At 43.8% G+C, this 17,229-nt stretch overlaps 1 protein-coding gene across 2 annotated transcripts in view; it reads left to right on the top strand.

The window, feature by feature from the left end:
* The window catches only part of LOC117316080 (tRNA (guanine(10)-N2)-methyltransferase homolog), a 24,656-nt gene extending 8,140 nt beyond the window's left edge, over window positions 1-16,516 (top strand). For both annotated transcript variants that reach the window (XM_033870568.1, XM_033870567.1), the window contains exons 10-14: window positions 3,456-3,623; window positions 9,562-9,634; window positions 14,656-14,787; window positions 15,283-15,403; window positions 16,038-16,516. In XM_033870568.1, coding sequence (XP_033726459.1) covers window positions 3,456-3,623; window positions 9,562-9,634; window positions 14,656-14,787; window positions 15,283-15,403; window positions 16,038-16,229 — 686 coding nt within the window. In that variant the 3' untranslated portion in view covers window positions 16,230-16,516. The remainder of the gene's footprint in view (window positions 1-3,455; window positions 3,624-9,561; window positions 9,635-14,655; window positions 14,788-15,282; window positions 15,404-16,037) is intronic.
* Window positions 16,517-17,229: the final 713 nt, after the last annotated feature.

The following is a 17,229-nucleotide window of genomic DNA, read 5'->3' on the forward strand; positions in this document are numbered from 1 at the left end:
AGGGGTATGGCAGAGATACACGCGATGGCAGTCTCGGTCTAATTCCCCTCCCCTCTCCTAGTATAGGAAGGGGTATGGCAGAGATACACGCGATCGCAATCTCGGTCTATTTCCCCTCCCCTTCCTTGTATAGGAGAGATATGGCAGAGATACACGCGATGGCAGTCTCGGTCTTATTCCCCTCCCCTCTCCTTGTATAGGAAGGGGTATGGAAGAGATACACGCGATGGCAGTCTCGGTCTTATTCCCCTCCCCTCTCCTAGTATAGGAAGGGGTATGGCAGAGATACACGTAATGGCAGTCTCGGTCTAATTCCCCTCTCCTCTCCTTGTATAGGAAGGGATATGGCAGAGAGACACGCGATGGAAGTCTCGGTCTAATTCCCCTCCCCTCTCCTAGTATAGGAAGGGGTATGGCAGAGATACACGCGATGGCAGTCTTGGTCTAATTCCCCTCTCCTAGTATAGGAAGGGGTATGGCAGAGATACACGTGATGGCAGTCTCAGTCTAATTCTTCTCCCCGCTCCTTGTATAGGAAGGGGTATGGCAGAGATACACGCGACGGCAGTCTCGGTCTAAATCCCCTCCTCTCTACTTGTATAGGAAGGGGTATGGCAGAGATACACGCGATGGCAGTCTCGGTCTAATTCTCCTCCCCTCTCCTTGTATAGGAAGGGGTATGGCAGAGATACACGCGACGGCAGTCTCGGTCTAATTCCCCTCTCCTAGTATAGGAAGGGATATGGCAGAGATACACGCGATGGCAGTCTCGGTCTAATTCCCCTCCTCTCTCCTTGTATAGGAAGGGATATGGCAGAGATACACACGATGGCAGTCTCGGTCTAATTCCCCTCCCCTCTCCTTGTATAGGAAGGGATATGGCAGAGATACACGCGATGGCAGTCTCGGTCTAATTCCCCTCCTCTCTACTTGTATAGGAAGGGGATATGGCAGAGATACACGCCATGGCAGTCTCTGTCTAATTCCCCTCCCCTCTCCTAGTATAGGAAGGGTATGGCAGAGATACACGCGATGGCAGTCTCGGTCTAATTCCCCTCCTCTCTACTTGTATAGGAAGGGTATGGCAGAGATACACGCGATGGCAGTCTCTGTCTAATTCCCCTCCCTCTCTACTTGTATAGGAAGGGGTATGGCAGAGATACACGCCATGGCAGTCTCTGTCTAATTCCCCTCCTCTCTACTTGTATAGGAAGGGGTATGGCAGAGATACACGCCATGGCAGTCTCTGTCTAATTCCCCTCCCCTCTCCTAGTATAGGAAGGGATATGGCAGAGATACACGCGATGGCAGTCTCTGTCTAATTCCCCTCCTCTCTCCCAGTATAGGAAGGGGTATGGCAGAGATACACGCGATGGCAGTCTCGGTCTAATTCCCTTCCCCTCTCCTAGTATAGGAAGAGATATGGCAGAGATTCACGCGATCGCAATCTCGGTCTATTTCCCCTCCCCTCTCCTAGTATAGGAAGGGATATGGCAGAGATACACGCGATGGCAGTCTCGGTCTTATTCCCCTCCCCTCTCCTTGTATAGGAAGGGATATGGAAGAGATACACGCGATGGCAGTCTCGGTCTAATTCCCCTCCTCTCTACTTGTATAGGATGGGATATGGCAGAGATATACGCGATGGCAGTCTCGGTCTTATTCCCCTCCCCTCTCCTAGTATAGGAAGGGGTATGGCAGAGATACACGTAATGGCAGTCTCTGTCTAATTCCCCTCTCCTCTCCTTGTATAGGAAGGGATATGGCAGAGATACACGCGATGGAAGTCTCGGTCTAATTCCCCTCCCCTCTCCTAGTATAGGAAGGGGTATGGCAGAGATACACGCGATGGCAGTCTCGGTCTAATTCCCCTCTCCTAGTATAGGAAGGGGTATGGCAGAGATTCACGTGATGGCAGTCTCAGTCTAATTCCCCTCCCCTCTCCTAGTATAGGAAGGGGTATGGCAGAGATACACGTGATGGCAGTCTCGGTCTAATTCCCCTCCTCTCTACTTGTATAGGAAGGGGTATGGCAGAGATACACGCGATGGCAGTCTCGGTCTAATTCTCCTCCCCTCTCCTTGTATAGGAAGGGGTATGGCAGAGATACACGCGACGGCAGTCTCGGTCTAATTCCCCTCTCCTAGTATAGGAAGGGATATGGCAGAGATACACGCGATGGCAGTCTCGGTCTTATTCCCCTCCTCTCTCCTTGTATAGGAAGGGATATGGCAGAGATAAACGCGATGGCAGTCTCGGTCTAATTCCCCTCTCCTAGTATAGGAAGGGATATGGCAGAGATACACGCGATGGCAGTCTCGGTCTAATTCCCCTCTCCTAGTATAGGAAGGGATATGGCAGAGATACACGCGATGGCAGTCTCGGTCTTATTCCCCTCCTCTCTCCTTGCAAGGAAGGGATATGGCAGAGATATATGCGATGGCAGTCTCGGTCTTATTCCCCTCCTCTCTCCTAGTATAGGAAGGGATATGGCAGAGATAAACGCGATGGCAGTCTCGGTCTAATTCCCCTCTCCTAGTATAGGAAGGGATATGAAGTTATTGCTTTTTATACACCTTTTAAATTGGACAAGAATATCCAGTAACAGGGTAAGGTGTTTTCCATCCGTGTGTACAATACTAACTTTTTGTGTGGAGATCCTCCTACATTTTTTTATGGTTTTATCTTTGCTTGTTTTCTGTCTTGTCTGTTCTTGACTTAAATGTACGCGACTTTGTATGTATATGAGAATGAGGCAGTGTCACATAGTAACATTTCATTAGTCCACCATCAACAGTTGGTGAGCTATTCAAATCACCCTGCGTCCGTCTGTCGTTCCTAAGTCCGTCCATCCGTAAACAATCCTTGTTATCGCTCTTTCTCCAAAAGTACTGGAGGGATATTCCTCAAACTTCATGTGTAGGTTCCCCTTGGTCTCTAGTTGTGCCAATTCAATTTACATTTTTGGTTAGAAAAACAAAATGGCCCACAGGAGGCAATCTTGGATTTTGAAAAGTTTGTTATCAGTTACTAAGAGGAAAAAAAGGAATAAGGGAAAAATAGAGAGAAGATCAGTCTGACATGGAACCTATTAAGATAATTCAGTGCTGGGTGCCGTGATCTCTCTGGGATCTCTTGTTTCTCCTCTTATTTGTTTCTAAATTAAAGTACATTGATAATTAAATGTGATCAGGACCCACTTGTTCATAAGTGATTAGCTTAATCGCTTGATTAGTTAAAATCTCCATTCTCCTTTACTTTAAAACATGAGATTGTGTATTCCTTAAGATAGGAAGAGACTGAAGAATGGTAGAGTTTCCTAATGACATTTCTAACAACTGGGCCCAGAACAATGTTTGTTTAGAGTACTATGAGGACGCTCCTTAGGAATCTAGATGATTTTTTTCCTCAAAGTAAAATAGTCAATGATGAAGATGGATGTTTTCCTCCCTAAGGTAAACCTTCACGAGCCAAACAGGAAAAGCGAGAGTCGGACGAGAGTATCCAGGCTAACCTATGTCAGTATGGTCTGGGAGACTACTATCTCGACGCAGTTGTTGGAGACGCATCCAAGCACCACATGTGGCGCCAGCAGCCAATGTTTGATGCTATCATTACTGATCGTAAGTAAACACAACAGTCAATGTTTGATGTATCATCGTAAGTAAACACAACAGTCAATGTTTGATGTATCATCGTAAGTAAACGCAATAGCCAATGATTGATGCTATCATTAATATTAAAACATACATGTAAATCTGAGATATGCAGGATACTTCCATTCTATCAATTCATTAATGTAGAAGTTTGTTTTAATTATTTTTTGGGAAAAAAACAGAAATTTAAGTGAATTTTGGAGTTTCATAAAATAATGATATACACTGTACTGACAAAGCAGGAGTGAAATCAGTAATTACGTGTGATTCTTGTCGATATATTTTTGGGATATTTTTATATCACACACTGCAGATTTGATGTCCAATAGCTATAGGTTTAAGATGTTTTGATTGACAGGCTTGCAAAAATCATTATTGATTAAATTTTAAGGTGACAAAATTTTATCACATTAGTGATCTGGATTTTAACATACGTACTAGTACTCTTAACTGTACATATCAATCACAGGTGTAGTAATATGTCGTAGCACCCTTAACATTTGACCATTTGGAGCTGAAAACTTACCTAGTAGCATACACTAAGGTATTTAGAGTTTGAACTTAAAAGTTTTTAGTTTTGTGTCTAAAATGACATACAGATTTTATATTGAGAAGTGAAACTCATCTTCACTAGTCAAGGGTGTACAGATACTACACTAACCAAGGGTGTACATATACTACACTAACCAAGGGTGTACAGATACTACACTAGTCAAGGGTGTACAGATACTACACTAACCAAGGGTGTACAGATACTACACTAACCAAGGTCGTACAGATACTACACTAACCAAGGGTGTACAGATACTACACTAACCAAGGGTGTACAGATACTACACTAACCAAGGGTGTACAGATGCTACACTAGTCAAGGGTGTACAGATACTACACTAGTCAAGGGTGTACAGATACTACACTAACCAAGGGTGTACAGATACTACACTAACCAAGGGTGTACATATACTACACTAGTCAAGGGTGTACAGATACTACACTAACCAAGGGTGTACAGATACTACACTAGTCAAGGGTGTACAGATACTACACTAACCAAGGGTGTACAGATACTACACTAGTCAAGGGTGTACAGATACTACACTAGTCAAGGGTGTACAGATACTACACTAACCAAGGGTGTACAGATACTACACTAGTCAAGGGTGTACAGATACTACACTAACCAAGGGTGTACATATACTACACTAGTCAAGGATGTACAGATACTACACTAGTCAAGGGTGTACAGATACTACACTAGTCAAGGGTGTACAGATACTACACTAGTCAAGGATGTACAGATACTACACTAGTCAAGGGTGTACATATACTACACTAGTCAAGGGTGTACAGATACTACACTAACCAAGGGTGTACAGATACTACACTAGTCAAGGGTGTACAGATACTACACTAACCAAGGGTGTACATATACTACACTAGTCAAGGGTGTACAGATACTACACTAACCAAGGGTGTACAGATACTACACTAGTCAAGGGTGTACAGATACTACACTAACCAAGGGTGTACAGATACTACACTAACCAAGGGTGTACAGATACTACACTAGTCAAGGGTGTACAGATACTACACTAACCAAGGGTGTACAGATACTACACTAGTCAAGGGTGTACAGATACTACACTAGTCAAGGGTGTACAGATACTACACTAACCAAGGGTGTACAGATACTACACTAGTCAAGGGTGTACAGATACTACACTAACCAAGGGTGTACAGATACTACACTAACCAAGGGTGTACAGATACTACACTAACCAAGGGTGTACAGATACTACACTAGTCAAGGGTGTACAGATACTACACTAACCAAGGGTGTACAGATACTACACTAACCAAGGGTGTACAGATACTACACTAGTCAAGGGTGTACAGATACTACACTAGTCAAGGGTGTACAGATACTACACTAACCAAGGGTGTACAGATACTACACTAGTCAAGGGTGTACAGATACTACACTAACCAAGGGTGTACAGATACTACACTAACCAAGGGTGTACAGATACTACACTAGTCAAGGGTGTACAGATACTACACTAGTCAAGGGTGTACAGATACTAAACTAGTCAAGGGTGTACAGATACTACACTACCCAAGGGTGTACAGATACTACACTAGTCAAGGGTGTACAGATACTACACTAGTCAAGGGTGTACAGATACTACACTAGTCAAGGGTGTACAGATACTACACTAGTCAAGGGTGTACAGATACTACACTAGTCAAGGGTGTACAGATACTACACTAGTCAAGGGTGTACAGATACTACACTAGTCAAGGGTGTACAGGTACTACACTAGTCAAGGGTGTACATATACTACACTAGTCAAGGGTGTACAGATACTACACTAGTCAAGGGTGTACAGATACTACACTAACCAAGTGTGTACAGATACTACACTAACCAAGGGTGTACAGATACTACACTAGTCAAGGGTGTACAGATACTACACTAACCAAGGGTGTACATATACTACACTAGTCAAGGGTGTACAGATACTACACTAGTCAAGGGTGTACATATACTACACTAACCAAGGGTGTACAGGTACTACACTAACCAAGGGTGTACAGATACTACACTAGTCAAGGGTGTACATATACTACACTAGTCAAGGGTGTACAGATACTACACTAGTCAAGGGTGTACATATACTACACTAACCAAGGGTGTACAGGTACTACACTAACCAAGGGTGTACAGATACTACACTAGTCAAGGGTGTACAGATACTACACTAGTCAAGGGTGTACAGATACTACACTAGTCAAGGGTGTACAGATACTACACTAACCAAGGGTGTACAGATACTACACTACCCAAGGGTGTACAGATACTACACTAGTCAAGGGTGTACAGATACTACACTAGTCAAGGGTGTACAGATACTACACTAGTCAAGGGTGTACAGATACTACACTAACCAAGGGTGTACAGATACTACACTAGTCAAGGGTGTACAGATACTACACTAGTCAAGGGTGTACAGATACTACACTAACCAAGGATGTACAGATACTACACTAGTCAAGGGTGTACAGATACTACACTAGTCAAGGGTGTACAGATACTACACTAGTCAAGGGTGTACAGACACTACACTAACCAAGGGTGTACAGATAATACACTAGCCAAGGGTGTACAGATACTACACTAGTCAAGGGTGTACAGATACTACACTAACCAAGGGTGTACAGATACTACACTAACCAAGGGTGTACAGATACTACACTAGTCAAGGGTGTACAGATACTACACTAGTCAAGGGTGTACAGATACTACACTAACCAAGGGTGTACATATACTACACTAACCAAGGGTGTACAGATACTACACTAACCAAGGGTGTACAGATACTACACTAGTCAAGGGTGTACAGATACTACACTAGTCAAGGGTGTACAGATACTACACTAGTCAAGGGTGTACAGATACTACACTAGTCAAGGGTGCACAGATACTACACTAACCAAGGGTGTACAGATACTACACTAGTCAAGGGTGTACAGATACTAAACTAGTCAAGGGTGTACAGATACTACACTAACCAAGGGTGTACATATAATACACTAACCAAGGGTGTACAGATACTACACTAACCAAGGGTGTACAGATACTACACTAACCAAGGGTGTACAGATACTACACTAGTCAAGGGTGTACAGATACTACACTAACCAAGGGTGTACAGATACTACACTAACCAAGGGTGTACAGATACTACACTAACCAAGGGTGTACATATACTACACTAGTCAAAGGTGTACAGATACTACACTAGTCAAGGGTGTACAGATACTACACTAACCAAGGGTGTACATATACTACACTAACCAAGGGTGTACAGATACTACACTAACCAAGGGTGTACAGATACTACACTAGTCAAGGGTGTACAGATACTACACTAGTCAAGGGTGTACAGATACTACACTAACCAAGGGTGTAAAGATACTACACTAACTAAGGGTGTACAGATACTACACTAGTCAAGGGTGTACAGATACTACACTACCCAAGGGTGTACAGATACTACACTAGTCAAGGGTGTACAGATACTACACTAGTCAAGGGTGTACAGATACTACACTAACCAAGGGTGTAAAGATACTACACTAACTAAGGGTGTACAGATACTACACTAGTCAAGGGTGTACAGATACTACACTAACCAAGGGTGTACAGATACTACACTAACCAAGGGTGTACAGATACTACACTAGTCAAGGGTGTACAGATACTACACTAGTCAAGGGTGTACAGATACTACACTAGTCAAGGGTGTACAGATACTACACTAGTCAAGGGTGTACAGATACTACACTAGTCAAGGGTGTACAGATACTACACTAGTCAAGGGTGTACAGATACTACACTAACCAAGGGTGTACAGATACTACACTAGCCAAGGGTGTACAGATACTACACTAGTCAAGGGTGTACAGATACTACACTAGTCAAGGTCGTACAGATACTACACTAGTCAAGGGTGTACAGATACTACACTAGTCAAGGGTGTACAGATACTACACTAACCAAGGGTGTACAGGTACTACACTAGTCAAGGTGTACAGATACTACACTAGTCAAGGGTGTACAGATACTACACTAGTCAAGGGTGTACAGATACTACACTAACCAAGGGTGTACAGATACTACACTAGTCAAGGGTGTACAGATACTACACTAGTCAAGGGTGTACAGATACTACACTAGTCAAGGGTGTACAGATACTACACTAACCAAGGGTGTACAGATACTACACTATCCAAGGGTGTACAGATACTACACTAACCAAGGGTGTACAGGTACTACACTAGTCAAGGGTGTACAGATACTACACTAACCAAGGGTGTACAGATACTACACTAGTCAAGGGTGTACAGATACTACACTAACCAAGGGTGTACAGGTACTACACTAGTCAAGGGTGTACAGATACTACACTAACCAAGGGTGTACAGACACTACACTAACCAAGGGTGTACAGGTACTACACTAGTCAAGGGTGTACAGATACTACACTAACCAAGGGTGTACAGATACTACACTAACCAAGGGTGTACATATACTACACTAACCAAGGGTGTACAGGTACTACACTAGTCAAGGGTGTACAGATACTACACTAACCAAGGGTGTACAGATACTACACTAACCAAGGGTGTACATATACTACACTAACCAAGGGTGTACAGGTACTACACTAACCAAGGGTGTACAGGTACTACACTAGTCAAGGGTGTACAGATACTACACTAGTCAAGGGTGTACAGATACTACACTAGTCAAGGGTGTACAGATACTACACTAACCAAGGGTGTACAGATACTACACTAGTCAAGGGTGTACAGATACTACACTAGTCAAGGGTGTACAGATACTACACTAACCAAGGGTGTACAGATACTACACTAGTCAAGGGTGTACAGATACTACACTAGTCAAGGGTGTACAGATACTACACTAACCAAGGGTGTACAGATACTACACTAGTCAAGGGTGTACAGGTACTACACTAGTCAAGGGTGTACAGATACTACACTAGTCAAGGGTGTACAGATACTACACTAACCAAGGGTGTACAGATACTACACTAACCAAGGGTGTACAGATACTACACTAGTCAAGGGTGTAAAGAGTTATACTCACCTGGAGTTTGGTATTGATTAGAACATCCTTGGCTAGCGAAGTTGAATGAAACTGTGACATTTTTTCCACAGTTTTAACAAAAAGTGAATACTATAAATACATTTAATTTTACAATATAGAAAAATCTTTGTATGAACTTAGCGATTGTCTTCATTCCTGATGTAGCTGGTAGATAAACTCCTTCAAATTTCCATTGTTTGACTGTGGCATCCTTTAATTTTTCTATAGCTCCTTATGGTGTTAGAGAAAAAGCAAAGAAGGTGGGCACAGATGTTGGTGATGTTAAACTGACAGACGACCAGTAAGTGAACTTTACCAAAGTACATTTGTACTTATGTGAAAGTGAAAATAAGCTAAGCAATCTTACTAACTTCAAACTAAATTCCAAAGCCAAGAGGCCAAGAGGCGGCGGCTAAAGACATATACATATATGGATAGTGGGACAACCAGATTAGTGGTAACTAGATAGTGGGAAAACCAGATTAGTAGTGACTAGATAGTGGGACAACCAGATTAGTGGTGACAGGATAGTGGGACAAACAGATTAGTGGTGGCTAGATAGTGGGACAATTAGATTAGTGGTAGCTAGATAGTGGGACAATCAGATTAGTGGTGACTAGATAGTGGGACAACCAGATTAGTGGTGACTAGATAGTGGGACAACCAGGTTAGTGGTGGCTAGATAGTGGGACAACCAGATTAGTGGTGTCTAGATAGTGGGACAACCAGATTAGTGGTGGTTAGATAGTGGGACAACCAGATAAGTGGTGATTTGATAGTGGGACAACCAGATTAGTGGTGACTAGATAGTGGGACAACCAGATTAGTGGTGGCTAGATAGTGGGACAACCAGATTAGTGGTGGTTAGATAGTAGGACAACCAGATTAGTGGTAATTTGATAGTGGGACAACCAGATTAGTGGTGGCTAGATAGTGGGAAAACCAGATAAGTGGTGGCTAGATAGTGGGACAATCAGATTAGTGGTGACTAGATAGTGGGACAACCAGATTAGTGGTGATTTGATAGTGGGAAAACCATATTAGTGGTGGCTAAATAGTGGGACAAACAGATTAGTGGTGACTAGATAGTGGGACAACCAGATTAGTGATTGCTAGATAGTGGGACAATCAGATTAGTGGTGACTGGATAGTGGGACAATCAGATTAGTGGTGACTGGATAGTGGGACAACCAGATTAGTGGTGACTAGATAGTGGTACAAGCAGATTAGTGGTGACTGGATAGTGGGACAACCAGATTAGTAGTGGCTGGATAGGGGGTAACAGTGTAGTGGTGACTGACTAGGGGGTAACAGTGTAGTGGTGACTGACTAGGGGGTAACAGTGTAGTGGTGACTGACTAGGGGGTAACAGTGTAGTGGTGACTGACTAGGGGGTAACAGTGTAGTGGTGACTGACTAGGGGGTAACAGTGTAGTGATGACTGACTAGGGGGTAACAGTGTAGTGGTGGCTGACTAGGGGGTAACAGTGTAGTGGTGTCTGACTAGGGGGTAACAGTTTAGTGGTGACTGACTAGGGGGTAACAGTGTAGTAGTGACTGACTAGGGGGTAACAGTGTAGTGGTGACTGACTAGGGGGTAACAGTGTAGTGGTGTCTGACTAGGGGGTAACAGTGTAGTGGTGACTGACTAGGGGGTAACAGTGTAGTGATGTCTGACTAGGGGGTAACAGTGTAGTGACTGACTAGGGGGTAACAGTGTAGTGGTGACTGACTAGGGGGTAACAGTGTAGTGACTGACTAGGGGGTAACAGTGTAGTGGTGACTGACTAGGGGGTAACAGTGTAGTGATGACTGACTAGGGGGTAACAGTGTAGTGGTGACTGACTAGGGGGTAACAGTGTAGTGATGACTGACTAGGGGAATAACAGTGTAGTGGTGACTGACTAGGGGGTAACAGTGTAGTGATGACTGACTAGGGGGTAACAGTGTAGTGATGACTGACTAGGGGGTAACAGTGTAGTGATGACTGACTAGGGGTTAACAGTGTAGTGATGACTGACTAGGGGGTAACAGTGTAGTGATGACTGACTAGGGGGTAACAGTGTAGTGGTGACTGACTAGGGGGTAACAGTGTAGTGGTGACTGACTAGGGGGTAACATTGTAGTGGTGTCTGACTAGGGGTAACAGTGTAGTGGTGACTGACTAGGGGGTACAGTGTAGTGGGTGACTGACTAGGGGGTAACAGTGTAGTGGTGACTGACTAGGGGGTAACAGTGTAGTGGTGTCTGACTAGGGGGTAACAGTGTAGTGATGATTGACTAGGGGGTAACAGTGTAGTGGTGTCTGACTAGTTAGGGGTTGAACAGGGGTAGTGTAGTGGACTGACTAGGGGGTACAGTGTAGTGATGACTGACTAGGGGGTAACAGTGTAGTGACTGACTAGGGGGTAAACAGTGTAAGTGGTGACTGACTAGGGGGGTAACAGTGTAGTGGTGATTGACTAGGGGGTAACAGTGTAGTGGTGACTGACTAGGGGGTAACAGTGTAGTGACTGACTAGGGGGTAACAGTGTAGTGGTGACTGACTAGGGGGTAACAGTGTAGTGATGACTGACTAGGGGTAACAGTGTAGTGGTGACTGACTAGGGGGTAACAGTGTAGTGGTGACTGACTAGGGGGGTAACAGTGTAGTGATGACTGACTAGGGGGTAACAGTGTAGTGATGACTGACTAGGGGGTAACAGTGTAGTGGTGACTGACTAGGGGGTAAGAGTGTAGTGATGACTGACTAGGGGGTAACAGTGTAGTGGTGTCTGACTAGGGGATGACAGTGTAGTGACTGACTAGGGGGTAACAGTGTAGTGGTGTCTGACTAGGGGTGACAGTGTAGTGACTGACTAGGGGGTGACAGTGTTGTGGTGACTGACTAGTGGGTAACAGTGTAGTGACTGACTAGGGGGTAACAGTGTAGTGGTGTCTGACTAGGGGGTAACAGTGTAGTGATGACTGACTAGGGGGGTGACAGTGTAGTGACTGACTAGGGGGGTAACAGTGTAGTGACTGACTAGGGGGTAACAGTGTAGTGATGACTGACTAGGGGGTAACAGTGTAGTGGTGACTGACTAGGGGGTAACAGTGTAGTGACTGACTAGGGGGTAACAGTGTAGTGATGACTGACTAGGGGGTAACAGTGTAGTGGTGACTGACTAGGGGGTAACAGTGTAGTGGTGACTGACTAGGGGGTAACAGTGTAGTGATGACTGACTAGGGGGTAACAGTGTAGTGATGACTGACTAGGGGGTAACAGTGTAGTGATGACTGACTAGGGGGTAACAGTGTAGTGGTGACTGACTAGGGGGTAACAGTGTAGTGATGACTGACTAGGGGGTAACAGTGTAGTGACTGACTAGGGGGTAACAGTGTAGTGACTGACTAGGGGGTAACAGTGTAGTGGTGACTGACTAGGGGGTAACAGTGTAGTGGTGACTGACTAGGGGGTAACAGTGTAGTGATGACTGACTAGGGGGTAACAGTGTAGCGACTGACTAGGGGGTAACAGTGTAGTGGTGTCTGACTAGGGGGTAACAGTGTAGTGGTGACTGAACTAGGGGGTAACAGTGTAGTGATGACTGACTAGGGGGTAAGTGAATGACCAGTGGGTAAGCTGTAGTGACTGACTAGGGGGTAACAGTGTAGGTATGACTGACTAGGGGGTACAGTGTAGTGGATGACTGACTAGGGGTTAACAGTGTAGTGGGTGTACTGACTAGGGGGTAACAGTGTAGTGGATGACTGACTAGGGGGTAACAGGTGTAGTGAGTGACTGACTAGGGGGTGAACAGTGTAGTGGTGACTGACTAGGGGGTAACAGTGTATGTGACTGACTAGGGGGTAACAGTGTAGTGATGACGGACTAGGGGGTAACAGTGTAGTGATGACTGACTAGGGGGTAACAGTGTAGTGGTGACTGACTAGGGGGGTAACAGTGTAGTGATGACTGACTAGGGGGTACAGTGTAGTGATGACTGACTAGGGGGGTAACAGTGTAGTGATGACTGACTAGGGGGTACAGTGTAGTGGTGACTGGACTAGGGGTAACAGTGTAGTGGTGACTGACTAGGGGGTAACAGTGTAGTGGTGTACTGACTAGGGGGTAACAGTGTAGGGTGACTGACTAGGGGGTAACAGTGTAGTGAGGGTACTGACTAGGGGGTAAAGTGTAGGAGTGACGGACTAAGGGGGTAACAGTGTAGTGACTGACTAGGGGGTAACAGTTGTATGTGGTGACTGACTAGGGGGGTAACAGTAGTAGTGGTGTCTGACTACGGGGGTAACAGTGTAGTGGTGACTGACTAGGGGGTAACAAGTGGTAGTGTGACTGACTAGGGGGTAACAGGGTGTGAGTGGGTAGTGGTGACTGACTAGGGGGTAACAGTGGTAAGTGGTGACTGACTAGGGGGTCAACAGTGTAGTGGATGACTGACTAGGGGGTAACAGTGTTAGTGATGACTGACTAAGGGGGTAACAGTGTAGTGGATGACTGACTAGGGGGTAACAGTGTAGGATGACTGACCTAGGGGGTGAACAGTGTAAGTGGTGGCTGACTAGGGGTAACAGTGTAGTGAATGACTGGACTAGGGGGTGAACAGTGTAGTGGTGACTGACTAGGGGGTAACAGTGTAGTGGTGACTGACTAGGGGGTAACAGTGTAGTGGTGACTGACTAGGGGGTAACAGTGTAGTGGTGACTGACTAGGGGGTAACAGTGTAGTGGTGACTGACTAGGGGGTAACAGTGTAGTGGTGTCTGACTAGGGGGTAACAGTGTAGTGTGACTGACTAGGGGGTAACAGTGTAGTGGTGTCTGACTAGGGGGGTAACAGTGTAATGGTGACTGACTAGGGGGTAACAGTGTAGTGGTGACTGACTAGGGGGTAACAGTGTAGTGGTGACTGACTAGGGGGTAACAGTGTAGTGGTGACTGACTAGGGGGTAACAGTGTAGTGGTGTAGTGGTGACTAGGGGGTAACAGTGTAGTGGTGACTGACTAGGGGGTAACAGTGTAGTGGTGACTGACTAGGGGGTACAGTGTAGTGGTGACTGACTAGGGGGTAACAGTGTAGTGATGACTGACTAGGGGGTAACAGTGTAGTGGTGACTGACTAGGGGGTAACAGTGTAGTGATGACTGACTAGGGGTAACAGTGTAGTGGTGACTGACTAGGGGGTAACAGTGTAGTGGTGTCTGACTAGGGGGTAACAGTGTAGTGGTTATGTATAAATACATCTTAGAGTAAGGGGGATCTATATGTCTATTTATTAGCATTGACGTACAGTATACTTCTTACTTTTTGTATTTTTTAGTAAAATAGGACACGTTCCTCAAAAGGTTGATTACCATCTTGGTCAGATCTTTAAAGATCTTTTGAACTTTGCTGCCAAGTTTCTACACCTGGGCGGGCGGCTGGTGTACTGGTTTCCAGTCTATAGACGGGGGTGAGTATGAAGAACAATGACTTGCTTGCTGATGTGTAATCAAGTCCGACTTTTTTCATCTTACATCTTCTGTTCTATTCTCTTGTAGGAGTTTATATTTAAAATTCAAAATAAGACATTTTGTGTCTTCCATCTTGTTTTTATACACCAAATATTGGATTGGAGTATTGTAGTATGGCGTTGTCTATCCATCTGACATACACCATTTGTTTTTCTGGAGATCTCCTATTTTTCCTGGGTGTCATTTCTTTGTTTTCCTGAGCTGGTTTGATAATGATAATTTTCATTGTTTTCCTGAGCTGATTTGTTAATGATAATTTTCATTGTTTTCCTGAGCTACACATTAGTTATGCTTCACACTGCCTAGCTTTAGGTTGTGTACAGTAGCCGAGATTCAATCTTATAGACTACACTTTAAATTAAACAACAAATCTTGTCTTTAAAAAGTTAGCCTAGTTCTTTCCTTTGTACTCATCTGATGCCATTGAATTGCAGCTATAAGGAGGAGAACATCCCCACTCATCCCTGTCTGTGTCGTGTAGCTAATTGTGAACAGGTATTGAACTGCCGCATCTCTCGTCGTCTCATCACCATGGAGAAAGTTCAACCCTTTGAGGTAAAATTACTGAACTGCAGGTTTATTTAATACTTATAGATAGTACTTGCAGCCATTGGTTTTTGGTAGGGTTCTCCAATTTGAGTTCTGATTGATGACTTAAAAAATATACTCTACACATCTAGTCATATTTAGTCCATTTAACCAAGTTGTTTTTAATTATTTTAATTAAACCTCAAGAGTGGTTACAGTTTTCAGCCGAGAGCTACCTCCTATGTTTCAGTGCTCTCTCTGTTCCATTGTTTCAACTTGATTCTGTGTAAATTTATTCTTGTGAAAGGCAAAATATGAAAATTTTTAGTTAAGCAACTTGGAAGTGCAATACAATGGTACATAAGTATTCCATACTCTGTATCTGTTAAGTATTTTCTGAGGTAGCCACCAGTTACTACAAAGAGACCCTGCCTCAAAATGATCCTGGCTGTTCACTGGGCAATAAATGTAACAAATTTTCCCTCTTGTTAGTTATATATATAAGCATGAGTTTTCATCTTCATAGCAATTCATGCATCTCTAGAAATACACTTGAATTTTTTTTATCAAAAACTATTCCTTTGTAAAAATCAATATTGAAGTTGATGTATTTTGATTGAGATTTAGTTCTTTCTGAAGATAAACATTTTTTTGTTACCAGAAAATCCACGAGTCTGACAATGCTCAAGTCGAAGTAGATCACTACGAGGAGGCGTCATTTCGACAAATGTATTTCCATCCACGACGTTCAAAGGAAGGCGACGCCAATGATCAAGTAGAAAATGGAGAAGGTGTGGAGGAAGCTAATCTTGTTGACAAAATAGCCACCACTTCTCTCGCTGAAAATGGATGATGTTATTTTGATATGGAACGTCTTGCTGAGATATCGCATTAAAATTAGGGTTTTCAAAATCCAGAGATACAGTTGAAATATCAGTCAATCTGATTAGAATGTTTCTCGTCTATGATATCGATAGCCCCCCATTGAGTGAAGGGTCATCCTCAAACATTCGGATGATTTCCTACATAATGCCGAGCTACTGTGAAATAATTGTCAGGGCATGTCAGCTTCTTAACATCATCTTTTACTTTAACAATATGACTGTGATATTTTAATATAATAAACAAGCAAAAGTGTAATGCGTGGTTATTTTAACTGCAAAGCTGTTTTAGAATAGAATCCAAAATACTCACATGTCCCCTACGAGGCCCGCTAAAAATAGTAACAACGACCCTGACTCAAAAAACTCTGAAACTCCAATTTCTCGGAGAAATTATGGTCCCTTAACCATTGAGTGAAGTTTGATCAAGGAATGAAGCCACTACAGTGCTGACAAACTTTGGTGTTACTTTACATACAGGGCAGATTGATTGGTTGTGAGCCTCATATTGAAGGATTTGAATTTTGCCAAACATATTGTATTATTTTTCAACATAATCTCCATCAGTATCTATACACTTTTGCCAGCGGTGTTTAAGGGCCTCAATGCCACTTTTATAGAACCCCTTTCCTTGGCTGTTCAGAAAGTCATCCACTGCATGTTAGGGTTAGGGTGCCTGAAAGAGCTGTTTTCAGTTTTGGAAATACATGTAGATGAAAATCTGATGGAGCGAGGTCAGGTGAATAAGGTGGATGCTCAATCAATTTAAAGCCACAATCCTGAATGGCAGCCATGGCAATGACAGACTCTTTCACCCTAACCCTAACCAATTTTGTCCATTTTGCAAAGCGCTTATCTTGTTTACTTTCGAGTGCTACCTCGTCGATATAAACTAACCAAATGAGACCAGTCCTTGGGTACACGGCTCTATATAGTCAGAGAATATTAGGACTTAAAAAGAACATCCTCGGG

The sequence above is a fragment of the Pecten maximus genome, chromosome 18, assembly GCF_902652985.1.
Source record: "Pecten maximus chromosome 18, xPecMax1.1, whole genome shotgun sequence".
Classification (NCBI taxonomy): Eukaryota; Metazoa; Mollusca; class Bivalvia; order Pectinida; family Pectinidae; genus Pecten; species Pecten maximus.